General features: G+C 43.4%; 1 protein-coding gene across 1 annotated transcript in view; it reads right to left on the bottom strand.

Annotated features, from left to right (window-relative positions):
- Positions 1–3,869: 3,869 nt before the first annotated feature.
- The window catches only part of LOC121858111 (bromodomain-containing protein DDB_G0271118-like), a 43,891-nt gene continuing 20,174 nt past the window's right edge, over positions 3,870–27,586 (bottom strand). The window contains exon 2 of the mRNA XM_042354374.1: positions 3,870–3,986. Within this exon, the coding sequence (XP_042210308.1) occupies positions 3,870–3,986 (117 nt within the window). The remainder of the gene's footprint in view (positions 3,987–27,586) is intronic.

Raw genomic sequence — 27,586 nt, 5'->3', positions numbered from 1 at the left:
CTATACCCAGCTAAACAACGCCACTAAACGCTGCACCATCACCATCATCACTATCCCCGTTGAGAGACACACACACCATCTTATATACACCATCATTATCATTATCGAAACGCGGCGCTATGCCACTCAACCGCCCTGAGGTGCCTAGTTACACTCTGTTTACAATAGCAATACCGATCTCATCTTAACTAGTTCACTATATCACCATTAACGGCTCGCTCTATCACCATCCGCACTCCCTTATTTCACCAAACACCGTCCCTCTCTCCCCCCCTCTCTCTCTCTCTCTCTCTCCCTCCTCCACACGGTGTTATAAGCTTTAGTGGGTCTTAAGCGAGTCAATTCCCAAGCGTTCGTAAGGTTAAATTTTCCACCTCACTTAACTTAAGATAAAAGAACGCCTCGAGTGATCAGCTGGAGTCACAGTGGAATTTCGTCGCCATATTGCAAGCCAGAGAGATGAGAATGGGGATGTTAATCACGAGAAGGAATAATAATAATAATAATAATAATAATAATAATAATAATAACAATAATAATAATAATAATAATAATAATAATAATAATAATAATAATAATAATAATAGTAATAATAATAATAATAATACTAATAATAATAATAATAATAATAATAATAATAATAATAATAATAATAGTAATAATAATAATAATAATAATAATAATAATAATAATAATAATAATAATAATAATAATGACTAATAATAATAATAGTAATAATAATAATAATAATAAGAATAATAATATGTAAATAATAATAATAATAATAATAATAATAATAACAAAGTATATAACACACTATTTAGCCTTCATAATATATACACGTTAAAATTTACCAAAATAACTATAATTATCAATAAAAAAACAACACACACACACACACACACACACACACACACACACACACACACACACACACACACACACACACACACACACACACACACACACACACACACACACACACACACACACACACATAGCATTAATGAGTGACACAGGTAGAAATGTTGCCAGGTGGTTACTTCACAGGGAATAAGTTTCTTCGACCTCTCTCTCTCCCCTCTCCCTTTTCTCCCCTCTCTCTCCTCTTTCCTCTCTCTCTCTCTCTCCCCCCTCTCTCTCTCCACCTCTCTCTCTCTCTCTCTCTCTTTCCTCTCCAGTTTATTTTGCATCTCTGTCTCTCTCTTTTTCTATCTCTTCTGATCTATCTGTACTTCTCTCGTTTCTCTCTCATAATCTCACACCGTCCCTCCCCTCCTCACCCTCCCCACCTGTGTCACTGCCAGACCCGCCTCCGTATATTTACCTTCCTTTGTTTATGTGGTATATCTTATTCTCTCTAATCTTAATGTCTTTTATTATCGTCTGTTCCTTGTTTGTCTTGTGCGTCTACAATTATCTTTTATTTTTTTTATTTAGTTTCGTATATTTAGATCATGTGTTTTTGTATATGCCTGTTTTTAAGTGTTATTGTTTTTTTTGTCATTATTGTTTGTTGTTGTTCTTCTTCTTCTACTTGTTCTTTTTTTGGTTATTTCTTTATCATCATCATTATTGTAGTTGTTGTTGTTGTATTATTATTATTATTATTTTTTTCCCTTCTTTCACTCCTATTCTTATCTTCTTTATCACTTTCTTCCTCCTCCATCCAACTGTCCTCCTCCTCCTCCTCCTCCCTCCTCCTCCTCCTCCTCTCCTCCCCTGTCCCTCCCTCACATAATATACGTTCTTCGCAACTGGGAAATTTGGATAATACAGCTATGGAAGTCATATATAACAATTTAAGTCACCATTCCTGGGGGGTGAAGAGGAGTGAGGAAGGAAGGGGTAAAGGGAGGGGAGAAGAGGTGGACTGGGTTAGAGGGGGGGGATAGGGGTAGTGAGAGGAGAAGGGTAGAGAAGATAGGGTCGAGGGGAAGCAAAGGAAGAGAAGCCAAGGGGAAAGAGGGGAGAAGATGGGAAAGATTGTAACCCTTTACGACAGGAGCGAGGGGCAGAGGGGTAGTTCTGATGGGTAACGAGGGGAAAGGGGTAAAGGGGGTGGTGTATAACCTTTTGGGGAGGAGGTTGATGGAGTCAGGGTACTTTTGTGAGGGGAGAAGAGGGGAGGAAAAGGAAAAGGGGAAAAGAGAGAAGAGATGAGAGGAGGGAGAAGAATAGGAGAGAAGATGGGAGAGGGGAGGTCGGAATGGACAAACACTTGGTCACTCCCCCACACAAATATCCTACGCTCCCAAACACACCGCCACACTCTTCCCACACACACACCCCACTCAACCCCACACACACACCCCACACTCACCCCCCACACACACACCCCACACTCACCCCCCCACACACACACACCACACTCCACCCCACACACACACACCCCACTCACCGCCACACACACACCCCACACTCACCCCCCACACTCTCCCAACTCTCCCCCACTGACGCATTTTTTCGTCGTCGTCTCTATTACATCAAAGTCAATTGATGGAAATATTTCTGGTATTCAAGACTTGGTTGGAACTTAACCTCAGACGTCGAGAGAGAGAGAGAGGGGGGCGTCTCTCTCTCTCTCTCTCTCTCTCTCTCTCTCTCTCTCTCTCTCTCTCCGTGACTTCAGTGCATGGTAATCCATTGTTGGTGGCTGGGTTTAAGAGAAGCCTGAGTCACCTGCCTCCCTCTGGTATACATAATTTATCACACTGTTCCTCCCAAGGCAAAAATATGTCAGCCTATCCATTACATACACACACACTCACACATACACACACACACGCACACATAAATACATACATACACAGTTATACACAGCCAGTAGGCCTACCAACATTCACACGCATCTCCACATTCATTTTAGAAACTGGGTCTGGGTCTCCACGTTCAAGAGAGAGTGATAGAGACAGGCAGACAGAGAGGGAGTGAGAGGGAGGGGAGGGAGGTGAGGGAGGCGGACGTCAAAACGCCACCTCATCCGCCACCCAACGGCCGCCCACGTCATGGGCGTGGGAAGGGGCCGCCCATATGCTAATGAAGTATGGCCTAAAGGTTGAGAAGGAACAGAAACGTTAAGGAAGCAGACACTGTTTTATGGGCACGAGGAGGAGGAGGAGGAGGAGGAAGAGGACGAGGAGGAGAAGAAGTAGGAAGAAGAGGAGGAACAAGAGGTTAGGTTAGGTTAGGAAAGAACAGACTGACGGACTGACTAAATGACTGACAGCGAATGAACAAAGAGACTGTTACATACCCCCTCCCCCCCCTCATTCCATACCGGGAAACATAATAATAAAACAAAAACCAGAGGAAATAAAAACCCAAAAAAAACAAAACCTTAGCGTTAAAAACAAGTTATTCGTTATTAAGGAAATGGAAGGAATAACACACTGTAAATAAATCACCGGAAGTATAAATAACACAATTGTGATCAAAGAAAGACAGACAAAATAATAAAAAAATCACAACTTGTAAGTAAAAAAAAATACGCGAACAGTTTTACTTTCTGGGTCCATTTGCATATTTTTTCTCTGTATTATTAAGTAAAGTCTCTGTAATATATCGCCGCCATCTTCCAACCATTGATTTATATGAACGAATTAAACACATTCTTGACATTTAAGATATAACTTACAAACCAATAAGAATCCATTAAATTTCTCAGATAATTTTAACTAGATGACTTAAGATGCCGTCGGTATTACATTGAGACAATCATAATGTCTTTCCTACATTAGTAATAAAAGAAGGGGGGAGGGGGGAGGGTGAGTAGGGGAGACAGACAGACGCACGAACGTTTGAGAGTCCGGTCACAAGAAGAGAGACTTTTGAGACACATTGAGGGAGAACACAATAATGTAGTAGATTTAATCCTTAGAGACTCCGCATGCCCCCATAAAGTAAAACGCGAGACTGGAACTTACTTCAGCGGCTTCCAAAAGCTTTAGAGATGAGGTAGAGCTCGAGGATGAAGCTCCACATACCTGTACAAGGAGAGAACAACACCTGGTTAATGATCACGACGTAATTATTGGTCAGGACAGGTGTGAAGTGGTCAGGACGGGTGTGAAGTGGTCAGGATAGGTGTGAAGTGGTCAGGACGGGTGTGAAGTGGTCAGGATAGGTGTGAAGTGGTCAGGACGGGTGTGAAGTGGTCAGGACAGGTTGTGAAGTGGTCAGGACTGGTTGTGAAGTGTTCAGGACAGGTGTGAAGTGTTCAGGGCAGGTGTGAAGTGTTCAGGGCAGGTGTGAAGTGGTCAGGATAGGTGTGAAGTGGTCAGGACAGATGTAAAGTGATCAGAAATTCCAGACAGACAGACAGACAGATAGACAGACAGAGATAATATTGACTCCAGGATCTGATACCTGCAAGACCATCTTATTACCTTCCTGGCTTATCAGTAAGACCTATTAATGACGCCAGGATATTACCCCTACCTGACCCCTGACCCCCTATATGTGGTGGATAAATCCCTGATCAATATGGATGTGTTAGATGGATATTCACCTTGAGTTTATGTTATCCCTTATCCACTCTGTACCTATCTGGATGTTGGATAGAGTCATGGATATTGACTTTTGAGTTTGTTATCCATGATCCAGGCTTATCTTAGTGATGGATAGACGCATCTAGAGTCATACGAACACAATTGAGGACTAATTTACGCATTCTTAAGGGGCGGTTATGCGTATTGGATATTGAAGCACTCAGAATATTACCCAAGTTTATTCTTCTCTACGCATATGTTATTATTATTGATCCCTCGTTAACGCCCGTGTGATGGGGGTGTTTATCACTCTTTGTGTTGGTCTGTGTTAAGTGTGTTTGTGTGATTAGTACTGTTTAAAATGGCCCCCAACACTTAATACGAAGAGTGAAGGCCAATCTCCAGTCATCAATGTTGTATTTGATTGTATTATTTTATTATTAATTTATTTTTAGATGAAGTAATTTATTGTTTTATTTAAGGTTTGTTAATCTCATATCACCTGTGGGTTAATTAATGTTTTTTACAGGTTTTTTTTTTTATTAGTTATTTAATGTTCTGAAAGTCTTACAGTTAATTTACTGAAGGTGTTATTGAGTTAATATTTTACTTTAGTTATTTCTCCGCTACAAGTTTTGACAAATCATCTAGTGTTAATTTATCCTCTACTGAAGGCTCAACAAATCATATATTATTACTATTCGTTCTTCAGTGAAACCTTAACAAATTATCTCTACTTACTCCTCTAATAAAAATTACCCCAACAAATTATATACAATAACACCAGAACGAATTATATTTACCTTAATTATCTACTGAAAATTTCCCCAACAAATTATATATTCTTACGAGTTAATTTTCCAATGAAACCTTAACAAATTATCTTGACTTAATCCTGTAGTGAAAGTTTCCCCAACAAATTATCAACAGGGAGTACAGATGCATCACCCGGTGCTCCATTACATAACACATACTAAATTACTCAATAAAGACATCTACTCAGTCAAGCGGAGGGACAACAGGGTAAAGTCGACCCAACACACACACACACACACACCCCCCCAAAACTTACCTCAAATATTGACCGTAACAACAACATTCCCACATTGTTAGTAGCCACCAAAACCATCCCCGAAAATTTGAAAGAACAGAACCTTCCTAGTCACACGCTGTCCAAGTATGTAAATGAGAGAGCGGATTTTTTTCTCTTTGGCCCGGGCGGGATCAGGTGACACTGGGGTGCTGTCAAAATGTTATATAATGCCGCAGTGCCATATGCAAATTAGTGCCAGATGCCACGTACCGCCAGAGAATGCAGCTGACTGATGCTCGCAATTAATATGGGAATTTGGATTTTTTTTTTTGTGCCCCATCTCTGGGAGGGAGGAGAGTGTATACAACGCATGTTTTAGATGTGTTCCCGGCCTGGCTTTATAAGATTCCCTGTGTATTGTCGGCTTGAGCGGGTTATTACGAGTGTGTGTGTGTGTGTGTGTGTGTGTGTGTGTGTGTGTGTGTGTGTGTGTGTGTGTGTGTGTGTGTGTGTGTGTGTGTGTGTGTGTGAGTGTGTGTGTGTGTGTGTGTGTGTGTGTGTGTGTGTGTGTGTGTGTGTGTGTGTGTGTGTGTATCTGGCGGTGGCTCCACCATGCAAAACTCAGATAATTAATGGCTAACAGAGAGAGACTTGGTAACCGGAGAGTAAAAAAAGTGAGCGGTAATGACTGTCAGATGCAACTAACAAAAGGTTTTCTTCAAATGAACCTTTGTCTGAAGCACACAGTTACGGCCCCTCCCACATCACAATGAAATACTCAACCACTTGTTATAATGCCCCTCCATATTAATTCTATCGCACAGTATTACTCCGATGATTTACTAAAATTTACACTAAAACTCTTAAACGTAAGAAAAAATCGATGTTATTAAAATGAACAGAGCGTCCATCACACACACTGTATTCGACACCATTGATTCATTTTTACAACCAATTATTACCATTTGTTGCTGCGAGGTTGGTGCCATATGACACCCATTGCTTTATAGAGCCGAGGGTGCCAAGTAGTGCCACTTGATCCCTTGTTTAGTACGATACTGGTGATCCTCTTTCATTCTAAATAAAATAGTGTAGGTGTTACTACTGTCAAAAGCTTCCCATAACTAAAAAAAAAAAAAATTGCTAAATTTCCTTTATATTCAATAACTACTAATATAAGTTACCTAAGGCTTCTATTACAATAACAACAACAACTACTACAACAACACTCACCACCACAACAACTACCACAACAACAACAACCACAACTACTAACCACTACTATTAACTCTTTCTCAAACTAAACAATACACGAATTTACTCTCCATACATGAGGTGAATCCTGATAACCTGTACCCGTCAGCACACAGGTAAAGTGCACCTGAGCGAGTAATAATTATCGTCAGGTCTACAGGTGATGTGAGCTGCGGTTCATCCCAGTGAGGTAAAGGATTGTGTATGGTAGGAGATAAAATGTGTTTGTAAATATTATTCTCCTCAAACAAACACATATACTAAGTTCCTGTCTGTATGTCTGTCTGTCCGTCTGTTTGTCTGTCCGTCTGTTTGTCTGTCCGTCTGTTTGTCTGTCCGTCTGTTTGTCTGTCCGTCTGTTTGTCTGTCCGTCTGTTAGTCTGTCCGTCTGTTAGTCTGTCCGTCTGTTAGTCTGTCCGTCTGTTAGTCTGTCCGTCTGTTAGTCTGTCCGTCTGTTAGTCTGTCCGTCTGTTAGTCTGTCCCCTCCTACCCAAGTCTCTCACCTATGCCTCCGTCTCACTCGCCCCCTTCCCTCACCCACTCCTTCTCCCCTTCCCCCACAGCGCCATCAAGCACAGTGCCATCAACCACAGCGCCATCAAGCACAGCGCCATCAAGCACAGTGCCATCATACACAGCTCCATCATACACAGCTCCATCATACACAGTGCCATCATACACAGCTCCATCATACACAGCTCCATCATACACAGCTCCATCATACACAGTGCCATCATACAGAACGCCATCATACACAGCTCCATCATACACAGCTCCATCATACACAGCCATCATGCCATCATACACACAGAACGCCATCATACACAGCTCCATCATACACAGCTCCATCATACACAGTGCCATCATACAGAACGCCATCATACACAGCGCCATCATGAGCCACACAGACCCCCTGTAAGACCAACTCACAGCACTACAGCGTCACCGCGTATATTGATCGCTGTGGGTAATGTAACTCCTGGTAAGTTGACCCTCCTTCAGCGAACCCCCATGTGTGGTGGATCATGTGCACCCCCACAAAAACTCCCTCGTGTGTGTGTGTGTGTGTGTGTGTGTGTGCTCTTCTATGTAAGTATGAGAGTGTGTGATCTTGTGTGTACATATGAATAATGTATTTTTGTGTGTACGTATGAGGGTGTGTGATCTTATATGTACGTATGATAGTCAAGTATATTGTGTACATACAAGGAGATAGTGTGTACTGTATATACCTACCTTGTGAAGTCATGTATAGAGTTTAGTGTTAATAATGAAGAGTAAACAGATAATAATCTAAACAAATAATACAGACATAGAAACGATGATAATGAAGGGAATAAGTAAACTAAGATAAATAAGACATAATAAATAATCAATAGAGTTTATTTTTCTCTTATGGTCTTAAGTGTCATGTCTGTCTGTCTGTTATTCTAGGTAATTTTTTTGTGGGGGGTCCTGTTCTAACCTTCCCTCACCCCCCCCCTCATGCCCTTGTGGGGGGTCCTGTTCTAACCTTCCCTCACCCCCCTCATGCCCTTACCCCCCCCTCCATTATCGGCTTAGCTTAGGGTTCCTTCTTTGCTCCTCCCCCTTTAACTAACCCCTTTAATGCCTTCTAAATTCGCCACAACCATAACCACGGCAACACAATCATAACCACGGTAACACAATCATAACTACGGCAACACAACCATAACCACGGCAACACAATCATAACCACGGCAACACAATCATAACCACGGCAACACAACCATAACCACGGCAACACAACCATAACCACGGCAACACAACCATAACCACGGCAACACAACCATAACCACGGCAACACAACCATAACCACGGCAACACAATCATGCACGTAACCACAGCAACACAATCATAACCCGGCAACACAACCATAACCACGGCAACACAATCAACCACGGCAACACAATCATAACCACAGCAACACAATCATAACCACGGCACAACAATCATAACCACGGCAACACAACCATAACCACGGCAACACAATCATAACCACGGCAACACAATCATAACCACGGCAACACAACCATAACCACGGCAACACAATCATAACCACGGCAACACAATCATAACCACGGCAACACAACCATAACCACGGCAACACAATAACCACGGCAACACAACCATAACCACGGCAACACAATCATAACCACGGCAACACAATCATAACCACGGCAACACAATCATAACCACGGCAACACAACCATAACCACGGCAACACAATCATAACCACGGCAACACAATCATAACCACAGCAACACAATCATAACCACGGCAACACAATCATAACACAATCATAACCACGGCAACACAACCACAAAGCCACACAGCAACAGAGAGCATTTCCATATCCATATATCCACGTCGATCTTTTGAATACCCATCCGTCTTATCCAACACAGTACAAAATATGAACCCATCCACGTCAATGTATCCACACAGGTTTGGTAAATGGTCATTTTTCTTCTCTCTCTCTCTCTCTCTCTCTCTCTCTCTCTCTCTCTCTCTCTCTCTCTCTCTCTCTCTCTCTCCATTTCTCTCTGTCACTCTCCATTTAATTCTCTCTCTCTCTCTCTCTCTCTCTCTCTCTCTCACTGTAAAAAAGGAAAAAAAAAAGAACTGCGCCTCCATAGATGACAAAACCAAACACATTTCCATCCCACGTCGAGCTCTTCAGATTATGGCGTGGGATCCTTTTCAGTCCCGTCTGAATACGAGCTGAATCCATCCCTTTTGGTCCGGATCAAAAGTCACTTATAATGAATGATCTATGGAGAGGAAGGGTTGGAACAGGCGCATCGGCGGTGGTTGGCGGTTGGTGGCGGCTTGAAATGGAATTGAGGTGAAAATTTGAGGGGAGAGGTAGGAGGGAGGTTAGAGGTAGGAGGTGAGAGAATTTAGAGATAAGAAAGTGGGAGGTCAGGAGAATAAAGAGGAAAGGGGAAAAAATGAGGATGAAAATAAGGAAGAGAAGAGGAGGAAGAACAAGAAAGAAGGATAAAAGGAGAAAAAGAAGTAAGTAGGAAGAGTAGGAAGAGGAAGAAAAAAGTGAGGAGAGGGAGGATGATGATGGTAATTAGGAGGAGAAGGAGGAAGGTAGAGAAGGGGGCAGCAAGAGAAGGGTGAGGAGGAAGGGAGAGAGGGGATAAGGGAGGATTAGCTCAAGGGCGGGGTAGAGTACAGGAGGGAGGTGTGGAGTGATGGAACAGCAGAAGGTGATGATGAAGGGAAAAAGACATAAGGAAAAATAATAATAAATGAGAAAACCTCTACCTTCACCTTCCCCTCCCTTTCTCTTTCTTCCCCTACCTTCTCCCCTCCCTCTACCTTCCCCTAACCTTCCCCCTACCTTCCTTCCCCTTTCCCACACCATCCCCCTTCCCATACCATCCACCTCTCTCTTCTACCCTACCCCTACTTTCCTCTTCCACTTCCCCCTTCCACCCCTTCCCCTTCCCTCTCCCCCCCCTTCCATTATTTATATCCCATGCCTTTAAAACACCAAATACCACCTCAGAAGTTTTAAATCTGTCAGCATTTGTCAGCCAGGATTGTCAGCAAGGAAAACTTTTGTATACAGTTTGGTGTCAAGATTAGGCAAAACTAGATAGGAATAGCGGACCAAAATTCACCTTAATTTTGCGATAGTCTTTTGAACTTTTGTTTCTGTCAATTTAACAACAATGGTGTAAAAATTTGAGGTGATTTGTGGTGGGGTTGTGGTGGGGTTATGATGGAGTTGTGGTGGGGTTGTGGTGGGGTGTTGTGGTGGGGTGTTGTGGTCAAGTGTTGTGGTGGGGTGTTGTGATGGGGGTATTGTGGTGGGGTGTTGTGGTGGGGTGTTGTGGTGGGGTGTTGTGATGGGGTGTTGTGGTGGGGTTGTGGTGGGGTGTTGTGGTGAGGTGTTATGGTGGGGTGTTGTGATGGGGTTATATCATGACGTCGTAGTGGTGTTATAATGGAATATTGTAGTAAGTCATAGTGGTTATACAAGTGTGTTGTAGCGAAGTTATACCAGGATGTTGTGGCTAGGTATACCTGTGCCAAAACTTAGTCTCAGCTGATTAAAACATTCAGGTAAAGGTAAATGGGAGTAATTAGTGATATATTTGGGGAAATGAAAAAGGTAAATGAACAAAATATTTTACGTGTTTCAAAGGTAATTGGGGGTTAATTAAGGCTTGATAAGGAGTTAATAGCTATATACAGGTATAGGTAAGTTACAGATACAATTACGGGTACAGGTAAGTTACAGGTATAAGTTAATGGCGACGGGATATATTTCAGTTTATTTTTCACAGTACAATTTCTTGATATTCGAAGTCTGGCATTTATTTTACGAATCGTCGAAAAGAAAGAGAGACTCACAGTAAACAGATAAGAGAGAGAGAGAGTCACAATGTAAACACCAAAAGAAAAAAAGAATGAAGAAAAAATCACCTTGAAAACAAGAATGAGAGAGAGAGAGCCAAAACACGATAAGCTCTGCGCCTACTGCTTAAATAGTCTCCCCAGCCGCCTGGTGCCACGAGAAGGAATGTTCATCTTTCTACCGTGTGGGTATCTGGTAATTGTCACAGGAGAGACAGCACTCCCAAACTTGACACCAGCACGACCAAGAGAGGGAGAAGTGTGAAGGAGTGTGAGAGGGAGAGGGGGCGTGAGAGGGGGTGTGAGAGGGGGAAGGGGTAGGGAGAGAGTATAGATGTGGGAGGAGGAGGGGGGAGGAGGCAAAATATGGAGGTGAGAGTAAAGATGATGGAATGAGTGAAGGAGGAAATGAAGAAAGGGGAGGAGATTATGGGAAGAGGGGGAAGAGAGGGGGAGAGGAAGAGGGGGAATGTTACCCAAGACGGAGGAAGAATAATGACGAGGAGAAAAAAATATAAAGTAGATGTGATGAAAGAAGAGCGAGGAAGCGACGATAAATGGAAGGGAAAAGAGAAGAGGAATGAGAAACAAGAGGAAAGGCAGTAGAAAAAATAAGAGAATAATAAAGCGAAGAGAGAAATAGATATACTAAAGAAGAGAACCGATAAACAGTAGGAGAAAAGAGGGGAGGGGAGGTGGAGTATAGCATGGGGATGAGAAAGAAGAAGAGAGGAAGGAAGAAGAATAAAAAGATGATGTAAAAGAAACGAATGAAAATGAGAACTATACAAAGAAGTGCTTGAATAATACCACAGGGAGAGAGAGAGAGAGTCATGGGACCACCTCAAACTGACACGTGAAAGGAGTGGTTACGTTAGTGTGTGTGCATGTGTGTGTGTGTGTGTAAGAAATGGAAGAGAGAATAAACGAACAGAAATAAGTAAGACAAAATTCCATCTCTTCCTATCTCTCTTCCTCTTCCCTCTTCTTCTCCTCCTCCTCCTCCTCTCACCCCCCAAATTACCTTTCATCAGGGGGCGTAAAGATTAATTATGACCTCCGCAGGGAAGTGAAAGCATTGATGAGAGTTTTAATTGCAAAAGTTGGACCATTGACGCGTATGAAACTGTGTTATCGAAGGTGGCGGTGTGTGTGTAAGTGTCGTTAAGAAGCTGTTTGCTCCCGCCCCACAATACTGGAGTGGGGGAGTGGGGGAGTGGGAGTGGAGGGGGGAGTTGAGGTATGGGGAAGGGAGGGAAGAAGGAGGAGGAATGCACGTAAGAGGAAGTAGGGGGAAGAGGGAGAGTGGGGAGACGCATGAAGGGAGCAAGAGGAAACAGGGCTGGGATTAAGACACATCTTCGTGCAGGGGAAGAATGCTTTGGAGTGATAGTCTCTTGGAGGAAGAAATTATCGTGGAGGGGGTCCTTTAGGAGTGGGAGGGAGCTTATTATTGGAGGTATTTTAAGGGGGAGGTGCTTTAAGGGGGAGGTGTTATAAGGGGGAAGCTCTTACAAAAGGGGGAGGTGGGGGGAGGTTGATCCATTTGGAGGGGCGATGGTTGTTATGAAGGGAAGAGAGGGCCTGTTATATTTTTATTTATTTATTTTAACACGTTGATTTAGTCGTAGGAATAAACATATGTGTATTTGTTTATATAAGAAAACATGTTTCAATATTCTCGAAAGTGACTTAGGAAGAGAGAGAGAGAGAGAGAGAGAGAGAGAGAGAGAGAGAGAGAGACGAAGCAATATGAGAACAACATAGCATAAACGGAACTGTAGATGAGTAATAACAATAACAGCTACGGATAAATAAATAAGAAAAACAACAATTAAATGGTATTAACGAGAACTATGAGATGATAAGGAGAGAAAAGTGAAGGAGATAGACAGAAGGAGATAAGGAGGACTTGGGAACACCCTGGGTGGAGGGGAGACGGAGGCGTCCCTACACCGCCAATATAAATAAACAAACTAACAAGCTCTCAACCCTTGGTCCTCCGCGATCCACCCCTTCTTAACCCTTTGGCACCATCAGTGACTTGATATCCTCCTGTCCTACTGGGATTGACTCCTTCCACTTTATTTCTTCACATTTAAGGGCGTTTTTCATCCTCCTTCTCCTCCGCCTTGCCCTTAACTTGTCGTTCGTGACGCCATCTGTTCCATGGTCTTGGATTTCATGGAGGTGGGGTGAGGGGGAAGGGGATTTTAGATTTTTCATAGGATTTCTCAACAGACTTGTTTAGAGTGTCGAGGATTTGAAGATCTCGGGGCAAGATCAGGTGGTGTTTAGCCTAAAGACGGGATGGTCGGTATTCATGGTGCTATAACGCGAGGTAGGCATCCTTAAGAGACTATAACCTTTATGTGGTGGTTATGCCTCTTGGTCGCTATTTTTTTTTTTTTTTCATCCCCAGGAGTCAACACAATAGAAATGCAACTTAACAGTTCCCTAAAACGTGGAATTTTTTTTACAAAGAAAGTAGAAAGACCATTATTTATTAAGGTAGATTAAAAGGTCAATGCTGTGTTACTCCATTTTGCTCGTGTAATTTCCCTGCAACAGTTTTATAGGTGACAAAAAAGGGTTAAATGGGATAACTTTGGTGTGGAAGGGGCATAAATTCGACAATTTTCGCCGGAAAAACATACCACTTTCGCTGATGTTCCCAGAATATATTCCCTGATATCATTTTTTGGTCGTTTACAAGTAGTGTGTGTGTGTGTGTGTGTGTGTGTGTGTGTGTGTCCTCCTCGACCTTCCCGCCCTCTGGTGTTTCGTTTACGAGCGTCAGTCTCCAGTGTTTACGTAACGACGCTCCGACGGATAAATATCGCTGCGACGTGTGTTTACAACTCCAACGACGGCGTGTCGCTATACGATGTCTACCATATATTCCTTCAACGACCTCTGCCTATCGCTTAGTCGTCTAGATCATCGACGACAACGAATTGCTCCAACAACCACTTATAATTCCAACAACGACAACTTATACAGTACCTCTTACGACTACTGAACACTTCAACAACCTCGCATCTCTCTTACGACTCACTCCAACGACGATCTATCCTATACCCCGAGCGAGCCACCACCCAGTCAGCCTCTTCCATCAAGCAGCCTGCCTATACGGTTATATATTTCCCTTAAGCTCGCTCTCTCGTCCATATTAGGGTCGAGAACTGAGAGGGTTAGATCCTGTTTCAAGCCTTTCAATCTTAAAACACACATTGTGATGTAAACCCGCGATAAGCACCCACCCTCACTCCTCCCACCCTCTCTTCTCCCACGTCCCTTCTCCCACCTCCTCCTCCTCTCCCTAGGGGCTACATCCTGTGCTTATTTACTTATCAGGAGGCGTATTAAAGCTTCAATTACATATAAGCGTTCATAGGGGGGGTGAGGGCATAATGTTTACGTGTGAAAGGGTGTGATTACGTTCTCAAATTAAACGAGTCTACCCGATAATTTAACCATTGTGATTTCTAGTTAGAGTTTTAAGATTAATTTTTCTTGATTGGTAATTCTATACGTCATAAAGCCCACCTCCCTTAACCACATACAGATTGGAGACGAAAGAAAATACAAATCACTAGATGGTTTAACATGACTAGGGATTCTGTATACGGATCGTGTCGTCACCCATTCACGACCCACTTACGCAAACGGCTGTTGCAAATAGTTATGTTTCACTCTTGTCCATTCAGACGCGCGTTATTCCATCTGTGCGTCTCTTACCGCATTGTGTTCTCTCTCTCTCTCTCTCTCTCTCTCTCTCTCTCTCTCTCTCTCTCTCTCTCTGGCTTCCACTTGGACACTTAACCTATACAGATCATCTCAACCGCCGTCATAAAATATCTATATCAATTCAGTAACCTTTTTCATCTCACATCTGGTTAGTAATGAGAGTGGGTTTGGTGATGCCAGTGACGTGTCTGTGAGTAAAGAAGAAGAAGAAGAAGAAGAAGAAGAAGAAGAAGAAGAAGCTCAAAGGGCCTATATACAGCGTGGGTGGTGTGGGCAGCGTGGGCCGGCAACGATAATGTCATGGGTTATATGACCTCCTCGCCTCACCTCGTCTAGCCTCGCCACCCCTACCCACCACCTCTCTCTCCTCGTCACCCCCACCCCCCACCTCTCTCCTCATCACCCCCACCCACCACCTCTCTCTCCTCCACCCCCCCACCACCTCTCTCTCCTCGTCACCCCACCCACCACTCTCCTCGTCACCCCCCACCCACCTCCTCCTCTACCCCCACCACCACCTCTCTCCTCACGTCACCCCCACCCACCACCTCTCTCTCCTCGTCCTCCACCCCACCTCTCTCCTCGTCACCCCCTTCACTACCCTCATATATTTTTTTTTTAGGTGAGTTAAGTTTGATGGCAATTATCCTCCTTACGATCATTCAACACTATCAATGAGCCAGTCACGTGATTCTATGGAGGCCCCTCAGCTCTACCCTTCCATTAATTTACTCTTCCTTTTCTTATTTCTTCGTCGTTCATGATTCGTTCACTCCAGATAAAAAAACTAAAAAAAAAAACTAAAAGGAAAACCGCCATTAATTCCTTTTTGTAACGTAAGGTCTAAGAGTTTTTTTTTATTGACTTAAGTTTAGTAAATATATAGACGCGAGTATCGGACGTGGAGTGTGACGCGGCAAAACAAAACAGCATCAACAGGCGGGCAGCAGCAGGAGTTTCAATATCAGCTCACCCCCATCGAGGAGGAGATCTGAACCCACTTCAATCAGTCACTTGGCCGATCCTTCTGCTCCGTGATTGACTCAATTGCTTCGGCGGTTGTGGTGGCGGCGGTGGTGATGTTTGTGGCGGTGGCAGTGGTCGTGGGAGTGGTAGTGGTAGTGGTGGTAAAGGGGAGGGAGGGTGTTGGTGCTGGTTGTGGTTGTAATGTAGTAATTTTCGAGGTAGTTAGGGTTGTGTGTTGATGGTTGAAGTAGTAGAGACAATGTAACTATTATGGTTTGTTTTGGTTTGGTTTGGTTTGGTTAGGTTAGGTTAGGTTAGGATTGGGTTAGGTTAGGTTAGGTTTATTTACGGAGATTTTTATATATTTTTTGTCTTTCTTATTTTTGTTTGAACATTTATTGACATTTTTGTTGTTGTTGTTTTACTTGTAGAATTTTCTTTGGTGTTATTTTGATCGTCGATACCAAGGAAGTAATAATATTTTGAGGGGTGACCAGACGCTGTGTTATCACCATGAATATTTAATACCACCATCACCATCCCCTCCAAATGCTCCCTCACTATCACCAACATCTTCCCCTCACCATCACCATCCTCCCCTCACCATCACCATCCTCCCCTCACCACCACCATCACCATCTTCCCCTCACCACACCACCATCCTCCTCACCACCACCATCCTCCCTCACCATCACCATCACCATCTTCCCCTCCCACCACCACCATCCTCCTCTTACCACCACCACCATCCTCCCACCACCCACCACCACCATCCTCCCCTCACCACCACCACCATCCTCCCCTCCCACCATCACCATCTCATCCTCCCCTCACCATCACCATCACCATCCTCCCCTCCACCACCACCATCTTCCCTCACCACCACCACCATCCTCCCTCTTACCACCACCACCATCCTCCCCTCCCCACCACCATCCTCCCTCACCACCACCACCACCACCATCACCATCCCTCCCCATCACCATCTTCCCCTCCACCACCACCATCACCATCTTCCCCTCCCACCACCACCACTATCCTCCCTCTTACCACCACCACCATCTTCCCCTCCCACCACCATCACCATCCTCCCCTCCCCACCACCATCCTCCCCTCACCATCACCATCACCATCTTCCCCTCACCACCACCATCCTGTTTTTTTTTCTGAGCACCATTACCACCACGAGCTCTCTCTATCTCTCTCCCTTTCCACCCTTTACCATTCCATCTCATCTCTCACTATCTCCCCCTCCCTCACCTCTCCCCTCCTCACACGTGGCTCTGGTAACCTTGACTCCCATCTAAGTCATCTTCTCCGATCAGTCACATTACCCATGATGCCTTGAAATCCCCCACAATTCTCAGTCACGCCGTAAAAAAACAGAAAAGAAAAAGAAATCCACCCTCTCTAAAATTACACTGAGTAGACTCCAAGAATAGCTCACTCACACACACACACACACCCCTGAATAACAACGTGTACTGAGGCGTCGAGGCTGGCGTACGAGTGTCTGGCGTTAGCTTGGTGTTGTGTTGTACTTGTGGGAAATGTGTCATCTTGGTTGGAAGAAGATGTTTCTCCTCCTCCTCCTCCTCCTCCTCCTGCTCTCTCCCTCTCGCTATCTGTCAGCCGACATGCGGCAACCCTGCATCCGCCTAACTTACTCCCCCATCCCCCAGTAATGGACCCAACCCTTTTAATCTGGTGTCGGAAACGTTGCGACTCGACTTGACTTCTGCTTCGATGACGCCGTGGTGGTGATGCTGGTGGTGGAGGTGGAGATTTACATACAGCAGCAGCAACTTGATTTATTCGACGTCGACACGATTCTGCCCAACATTTTTCTCGAAAAAAGAATATTTTATAAAAGTCTAGTAAGCTGTCGTAACTAAAAGCAAAGCGCTCACACCTCGCGCTAGTCAACACCGTTATGGAATTCGGACACGGCGACTAATCCGCCAATCGGCATCTTTTGTGGGTGAGCACTTTTCAAGAAACGCGATACAGGACTGCCACCACTAGCAGAACCCGACGCACTTATTGTCGTTATTTTTTATGGTCTAACAACACCCTGTATAAATTATTATCAACACAGAGGATATCCTTTTATTTGGACCCTGACTGTCGTTAAACACAGCGGCCACTATAAGACTTACTCATTCTAGTTATATAAAAGGGCATAACCACGTTTGTGTTCTGATAATTATGGGTTTTAAGACGGTAGATGGCAGCACCAGTAACCAACCATCCTCTTTTCCCCCTCCTCTCACCGCTTCCCCCTCCTCTCACCCCTCCCCTCACCCCTCCCTCACCCCTCCCTCACCCCTCTAAGAAGCGTAAGGCTTTTTTTTTATGTAGGAAACACTAATGCAATATCATGGTTCTTAAGACCCTTCCCAAAGAGGATTGATCCGACAGAATTTTAGCGTATTTGCATAAAAGGAACCATATACAGGTGCCTGAGAGAGAGAGAGAGAGAGAGAGAGAGAGAGAGAGAGAGAGAGAGAGAGAGAGAGACACTACCTTACAACAGAGTAACTATAGCTGGTTGGGTGTGACTGTGTCCATATATCTAACAATAAGACTCTCCTTGTCACATTTCAATTCAATATTCCGTGTTCAGGGGGAGGGCTAGCAGGGGAGGGGTAAGGGGGGGGGAGGGAGAGGAAGGTGGGGATATATCCTACACTATTTGAATTGCAAATCGAAATTTTCACCTTCCAGCGGCGAGTGCAGTGTTTTTGGCTTCTTGATGTACAGCGGGATTGGCAGGAGTGGTGATTCATTAATGGACAGAGGCGCCCTTAATTCTAGAGGGAAAAAAATAGAGAAGGGAAAAAAGGGCGGGGAAAAAGGGGCGAGAAAACTAAGGCGGGGAAGAAGGGGCGAGGAAAAGGGGGTAGAAGATAAGGCGGGGAAATTGGTGTGAAAATAGGGAGAAAATTATGCAGGGGGAAAAGCTAAAAATAGGGCAAGGAAAAATGAGCATGAAAATAGAGATGAGGAAAAGGGCGTGGTGGGGGAAAAGGTGGGGAAAAATGAATCAAAATATACGATGAGAATAGGGCAAGGTAAAAAGAGGAGGCTGGGAAATTAGTGCAAAAGATCGTGAAAATGGCGAGAAAAGGGACGGGGGAGGAAAAAAAGGCCGTGGGGAAATTAAGGTAAAAAAAAAAAAGAAGCGAAAAAAAGACTATACGAAAGTGGAAAAAATGTAAAAAAAAATATATATATATATTTCCTGTGCATATATGAATAAGAAAGAAGCAGATAGTCAGCAGATGTAATATAGCGTCGAGGAAGAAATATATTAAGGGTAAAAAACATCAAAGTAATGAAAAAGATCACTCACAGATGTATACGTTCACCCTAAGGGGGGAAAAAAATATCCCATAGGTATATTAACATTGGGAAATAAGTAGATTTTTAATGAGGTATCACTTAGCTACATCGCTGAGAAAAATATCACCTGGGAAAAAAATATGCTAGGTATCACAATATAAAGAAATATACCACACGTCGATATATTTCATCCCGGGAGAAAAAAAAAATATATGATAGAAATATATCCCACAGAGGTATACCAAACCCGGAAATAAATATACAGTATACTCATATATTCATGATAGATAGTCCGGGAATATACTGTACACACACCTGGAGTCTCTACCTGTCAATATGTAGGGATAGATTGCCTGCAGATGTGCTTTACCATTCACCGGTATATACGTGTGTGTAATTAAATTCATATCAGGTAGGTATAAAAATTTTTTTCAATCATTCAATAGTGTTTCCGTGTTCTGCATACATAATTATGGCTTAATATACAGAAATATTTCATAGCGAATTTATAAATATCATAGATAAGTCATTAAGTAATACTATAAAACTCTCCCTTTTAAATCAATATATATTAATCCAGGTAAGAAACAGGTAATATTTATAACTTTTTTTTAAATAAGACGAAAAGACGGGGAAAAAAAAACGGTGGAAATAAACAGGAGAGAAAAGGGTTATTATCCCCGGGAGTGAAAGAGCTGTGTTGTTACCCCCCAAACATAAACACAGCACAAGAAGGTGTCGAAGTAGTCAGGAAATGATGATTCTGTTTTCCCTGCCTGGTTCATCCCTGGGGACGCTTTAATGGCTGTTTTTGTGAAGTTGGAATATCCTTCGAATTCTTTTTTTGCTTCTTCTTCTTCCTTCTGTCTGTCTGTCTGTTTTTTCTCTTTCTCTATCTTTGTTTTCCTTCTTCTATCAGTCCATCATCGTCTGTCTGTCTGTTTATCTCTGAGTTATCAGGATTATTCCCGCCTCCCTCCGTCGGACAACTGGGTTTGTTTCAGTACACCAGAACGATGGCCTATAACTTTCGTCTTAACAAGTTATCAATTTAATCGTCCATATGAGAGGAAACGTGTGAGGAAGGGTGTGAGGGAGAGGTTGTGAGGGAAGTGTTGTGAGGGAGAGGTTGTGAGGGAGGGGTTGTGAGGGGGTTGCGAGGGAGGTTATAAGGGAGGATGCGAGGGAGAGGTTGTGAGGGAGAGGTTATCAGGGGAGGTTGTCAGGGAGATTGTGAGGGAGGTTATGAGGAAGGTTGTGAGGGAGAGGTTGTGAGGGATGTTGTGAGGGGGTTGCGAGGGAGGTTATAAGGGAGGATGCGAGGGAGAGGTTGTCAGGGAGATTATGAGGGAGGTTGTGAGGGAGGTGTTGTGAGGGAGGTGTTGTGAGTAAAGCAGTACACTCACTCAGTAAATGATCACAAAACTCAAAACGAATCCAATTTGGATAATTGCCAAAGCCATAAAGTTAAAAGTGACAAAAAAAGGACAAAAATTACAGCAGCAAATAATGTATGGAAGTACAAACTTGTTCATTTCACCCGCTCTCATTTTAGGCTCTGAATTATATCGCCCAAAAGCGCCATTATCATTTTGGTATTATCATAACAGTGGTGGCCATTAATACATCAGGGAGGTACAGTTAATTAAACGCCATAGAGGGACTATAGGGGCAAACTTCACACGATATTATAGATGTTCCACAAACAACTCGCCGGGAAGCGATTAAACCCTCTACGTACAACCATAAACCAGAGTGTTGGATCCGGTATTTGGTGTGTGAACAGGATCCCGCGCGCTGCATATTCACACCCGCCGGGGCTCCTCAGGGAAGGTTTCTGTCATCGATTCTTCCTGCTTCGGTACAGTTGCGCATCGCTAACAGCCTCAACCCCCACGACAAAAGCGCGCGGGGAAAATTCTGACTAAAAAAATAAAATACATACAATTTTCCCCTATTTTTTTTTTTAGGGGGAGGTGTGGGGTAGGTGGGGGAGACGAGGGGATGGTTGGTGATACGTGAGGAAGAACAGAATACGAGAAACATAAAATGCAAATTACTCAAAAAAAATCTAATTTCAGAGGCATATTTAACGTAGCTCAAATATAACAGTTCCGAAATCGCCACAGTGGAAATGAAGAGTAACAGAGAGAGAGCGAGGAGAGCAGTTGGCAAAAGAAGGGAGTAGAGGAGGATGAAGAGCAGAGGGGGGAAGAGGAGGAGGAGGAGGAGGAGGGGGGAGGAGGAGGAGGAGGAGGAGGAGTGGGTGGGTGATGAGGGCCTGCAGTGGGCTATCTTGAGAGGGTCAAAACACAGTGCTGGGTCGTGATTTATTCAGTGGACTTTTATTATTCTTCCAGGCAACAGGGGCATTTATCAACGTAGAGTGGCGGTAATGGTGGGATAGCCTAATGTCGCCCTGCCCCTTCTCCTATTACTTATGCCATTCTCTGCGTTATCACTTACCCCGACGTTCTCTGTTGCTTCTGGCGCGTTCATTTGTTTACTAGTTCCACCATTCTTCTGTAATCTGTTGACACTGTATATATGGAGAGCAAGTCTTAATAGAGAGGGTTTTTTTTTTTATACTGTAAAATAGTATGTCAGGGAGGTTGTTGTGTGTCTATGTTGTGAAATTTGGCGGCCACACATTCCGTTTTCTGTTTTTTTTTTTTATTGACTTGTTTCTCTGGGTCCTGTTTTAATCTTGTCTCTTTTTTTTCTTCTTCTCTGTTCAAATATTTAATTACTCTTTGTTTTTTTCCCTCGAAGTAAGATAAATATTTACATAAGAGGTTTAGTTAAGAGGTTATGGTTATAGGGATTAAGGAAATAAGGCGTAACTCGTTTTCTTTCGATAGTTACGCATATCATTGTTCTAAAAGGGTTAAACCATCGTCCATCAAGAATTAAACCATTAAACTTAAAAACCATCGTCTCTAAAGGGTTAAACCATCGTCTCTAAAGGGTTAAACCATCGTCCTTCAGGAATTAAACCATTAAACTTAAAAAAAATATCATGTCCAGAGGGTTAAACCATCTCCCATAAAGAGCTAAACCACCAGACATTAAAAACCACCGCATCCAAAGGGTTAAACCATCAAATTCAAGAGGGTTTAAAGAGATCATTTTATCAACACAGCATTAGACTATATTACTACAAGTTGTTAGGTGAAAGCAGTAAATCTATTTTGAGTTTTTGGGAGTCTGTTGATGCGACCCAGATGTGGCGGCGGCGGGAGCTTATGGTGGCTGTCTTCACTGCCCGGCAATTTGCTTGTTGCTGAAATATCTCCGTGGTTCTCCTCCCGACTTGGATATATTGATGGCTGGCAATAATGATCATAATCCACAGTAGAGCCTCCGTTAATATCTCGAATCGCTGGGATATTTTTTTGAAACGGGGACAGGTGGACTGGGTGCTTACGTTGATTGGATGATTGTAGACTAAACCCACCAATCAGGAGATTCCCCGCGGCACAAAAACAAATGACTGTCGATTCCAATAATGGTTTGATCGAATCGCGTTTTGATAACCTTGAAGGGGTTATGGGCCTTGAGGGGGGGGGATGATGATGATGATGATGGAAACGAGATATCACTAGGCCTATACTTTGAAGCTTGACCGACATACACACACACACACACAAGAGGCCTAACTCAGATGCATTTGTACTGAGTTAAACGTAATTACCATCCAGAGAATCGTATCAAATTTGCACTGAGACTCAACCTTGACTAGATACGTTCACCTACCAAAACAAAATTAATGTACAGAATTTACTCGAGTTTTATCCCCCAGCTGTTATGTGAATGTATTTAATTAAGGTCGAGTCTCAGCGTAGATTTGATACCATATTTATGTGCTTTAAGTCAGCCATTAAAGTGTAGTCTTTCCTCATCTGTTACGAACGTTTGTGAATTCTGACCCGTAAATATTTATGGCTAATAACTTGTTGTTTTTAATACACTTTGTAAAAAATAAATACTCATTACGTCATTCTTTAATCCCAATTCAACTTTAGTGATGTTTCTTTTCGGTTCAATGTTTGACATATTTTCACCACGGTGTTTAAAAATGTTTCTGTTATTTCAGTCACTCGTCCAGATTTCAGAAATGTTGATGGTGAAACTATCGAGTATTTTTGAGCTGGCAGCTTTAAAAATGTCCTGATAAATGATTTATTCCTCATGTTAAATTCATATAACTTAATAGTTAAACTTCCAGTATTTTTTCTAACATTGTTTCAAAACATTTTGCTACTTCGTTCTGGCGTCCACATTAGATCTAGGAAAATGTTCTGTGGTCAAAAGTCGGGTCCCTTTTTTTCTTTCAATTATGTTGTTTAAAAATGTTTTGCCACTCAATTCTACCTCCAGCATTATCTACTTGTGGGGTGAGAGGTGAGGGGTGGGGATGGGGGGATAGGGAGTGGGTGAGGGAGTTGTGCCTCTTCCTCAGTCGTCCCCCTCCACCACCCCCCACTTTCCCTCTCCCCTCCACCACCACCCACTTTCCCTCTCCCCTCCACCACCCCCCCTTTCCCTCTCCCCTCCACCACAGATAAAGTCATTATCACCACCACCCCCACAACTAATACCACTACCATCATCACTATACCCACTACCACCATCTTCTGCCCCTCTCCTCCCCTCCCCAGCCTCTCTCCCCATCACCACCACCACTATTCACCCCCACCAGCACCCATCACCATCACCACCACCCTGTTATTACCCTCACCACCAAATTACCTCACTCACTGGCGTAAACATTCTCTGAGGGGAAAAAACAGTTGTCCTCGTCTCACTGTGGCCCCTCTAGTACCATCATTACCATTGCAACCACCTGTGAACACCATCTGTACCACCATTATCCACCAGCTACCATACTTCATTAACCCAACTACCATCACCACTACCATCTGCCATCAACACCCTTATCACCATCAGAATCCATTACCACTACCACCACTCACTATCACCATCAACACCTGTCACCACCATCACCATCATCCGCCACCACCATCACCACCCACTATCAAACACTCACTCTCATTCCGTAGCCACTTAACACACCGCCTACTCACCACATTCTTAACTACGCACAAACACACGCACACACACACACACACACACACACACACACACACACACCTCCTCCCTTTGTTGACACTGTTACCAACTAAAACCATCCCCACATAGTTCCTTCTTTTGACAGTGTTACCACCCATAACCTACCATTCAGAGCTTTAACTACCACCAGCATATTACCACTCATACCCCTACCAATACCCAACCTTCCCTATACCAATCGCTATGCCCACCACTCGTCCACATATTAATAATTACAAATACACTTTACCAAGCCTTTATCTACATACCCATTACCACAAAGCTAGTCAACCACTACCTACCACCACACAACCAACCAATCAACTAACCACCACCCATACACCCACCATCACACACTCAACCAACTAATACCCATACACCCACCACCACACAACCAAGTACCACCGCCCACAATCATAAGCGCCATCTGCACGGAACAGCTGATTTCATGAAAACATTCCGGGACGTCCTGGTGTTAAATGGCCAGAATTTGGTAGCGGAGGATCACATGAAGGCTGTTTGTTTGTGGCTCTCACTCGCTCTCACTCGCTCTCATCCATACGCCCAACCCCTCCACTCACTCACTCACTCACACTCTCACCCACCACACGCCCCCTTGGCTAACTCTCACTCGCTCTCATCCATACGCCCAACCCCTCCACTCACTCACTCACACTCTCACCCACCACACGCCCCCTTGGCTAACTCTCACTCGCACGCCATTACCTCCACCAATTCTTCACGGCATCTTAAATCCATCGCAACTTCGTGAAACTGAAAATTACTTATGGATCTTTTATTACTCACGAATGGAGTGCATGATATTACCTGCGTGTGAGGTCAGATCGAAGTCTCCAGCGTAGAATCACCAAGTGTGTTCCTTTAATAATAAATATTGTGTGTAGATGAGAAGAAAAAAATCTAATAATCCTTTCTTTTTTTATTGAGTATCCGGTAAGTGCCAGATATATGATGGTATATTATCCGGCTTGTCGTAAGATCCCAGCTGGCTTAATTAAGGTTATATTGAGATGCTAATGAGATAAATATTTCTCCCCCTCCCCCCGTCTTATCTGTTCATCCCGAGTTGAATAATCAGATCACTAAAGCCGACGGAATCAGATCACCATATTAACCAAGAAAAATTCCTAACCTAACCTAACCCAACCTCACCTCACCTCAAGCAACCCAACCTAACCTAACCTAACCTAACCTAACCCAACCTCACCTCACCTCAAGCAACCCAACCTCACCTCACCTCAAGCAACCCAACCTAATCCAACCTAACCTAACCTAACATAACCTAACCCCACCTCAAGCAACCTAACCTAACCTAACCTAACCTAACCTAACCTGAATCAATACCACACTATCAATACTCTCTCTTCCAATATTAGACACCAAACTTAATTAATTCTTATCGTCATCAGACAGGTCGTACCAACTACCTAACGACCCTCCCTTGAGCTCCTGTAACACGCACTTTGACGGTAATTATAGCATGTTACATAGTGGCTGTAATAAGAGTGCGTGACAGAAGCGATAATAATAATGACGCAAAAAATGACAGACATACACACACACACACACACACACACACACACAGACAGACAGAGAAATCAACAGAGATGATTTATGATACAATTTTATCTTAAATACCAAAATACCAAAAGAGAATAAATTTAGATCGAATACCAGATACCATAACAGTTAAATATATATGAATTATACCAGATACCAAAATAGATAGATTATACCAGATACCAAAATATAGATAGATTATACCAGATACCAAACTACCCATATCAGATACAAGTTCTCACCCTCACTCCCCCCTACCCCACCCTCACTCCCCCTACCCCCACCCTCACTCCCCTACCCCACCTCACCCCCTACCCCACCTCACCCCACCCCACCACCCACACCACCACCCACCCACCCACCACCCTCACCCTCAAAAAAAAAATAACCTAGATTACAATTATTTTAAAATACAATGAACAGAGTTAATAATAATTCAATAAAGAAATAGAGAGAGAGAGAGAGAGAGAGGGGGGAAGGTGGGCGTGGTCTTATTATTTATTATCGTACAACAACAACAACAACAACAACAACAACAACAACAACAACAACAACAACACTCACTTCCACCGTTGTAGATTTCATTTATTTGTTATCTTTCCTTTCACACTATTACGTCACCGATCGTTTAATTTCATCCACTTCTTCTTTAGTTTCTTTATCTCTATTTTACTGATAGAAAGTGTACGATAGGTGTGATAGATGAACGAAAGATAATGGTGTTGAGGTGTTTTTCTTTTCTTGTGTTCCGGTGAGAGAGAGAGTCATTAACGAGGCTAAATGACCTCAACGAACGATATTATTTTTTCCTGGTGTCATCCTCACTAACATGGACCAACGGTGTGTGTTTGTGTGTGTGTGTGTGTGTGTGTGTGTGTGTGTGTGTGTGTGTGTGTGTGTCTATAACGATCATTGGCAGGTGTTTATGGCGTGTTTCGTCGTAATTTGCAGTCACTTGCCACGCCAACCACTCACTAAGACAGTAATCCATCGTTTATATATATAGTATTGACTTGAGTTATATGATGAGGTGTATTAAGATGTTGTTGTTGTGTGTGTGTGTGTGTGTGTGTGTGTGTGTGTGTGTGTGTGTGTGTCATTTATTGGTGAACATATAGAGTTCGTACACGCCATTTATTTGGTATTGACAACGGAAGAGTTCATTAAAACAGTACACCATGTCATTCCTCCCTCGGGTTAACATTCCTCCCTCGGGTGAACATTCCTCCCTCGGGTTAACATTCCTCCCTCGGGTGAACATTCCTCCCTCGGGTTAACATTCCTCCCTCGGGTTAACATTCCTCCCTCGGGTGAACATTCCTCCCTCGGGTGAAGGAGAGAGATAGGTGGGTGAATGTCGTCCTGTCAACTAACAAGAGAGAAGGAACAGCACAACCTCACGCCACCATCTATTAAGCTCCTGGTATAACCAAAGCCGGATGTATTAAATGATGAATAATGATCCGTGATGAATATTCATACGGGAAGACATGATAAAGACGACAGACACACACACACAAAAAACAACAACCCACGGCGGGGGCATTACATCACGACCTTCAACAAACGGGGATTCTCTATTCGTATATACATAAGAGGCGCCACAACATCACCCACGCCGACCCTGTTGTTTTGGTTGTGGTTCTCTTGTATAGGA

Source organism: Homarus americanus, unplaced genomic scaffold (assembly GCF_018991925.1).
Source record: "Homarus americanus isolate GMGI-L3 unplaced genomic scaffold, GMGI_Hamer_2.0 scaffold1211, whole genome shotgun sequence".
In the NCBI taxonomy this organism is placed as follows: domain Eukaryota; kingdom Metazoa; phylum Arthropoda; class Malacostraca; order Decapoda; family Nephropidae; genus Homarus; species Homarus americanus.
Note: the sequence above shows the minus strand (reverse complement) of the source record. Positions and strands in the feature narration are given on the sequence as shown.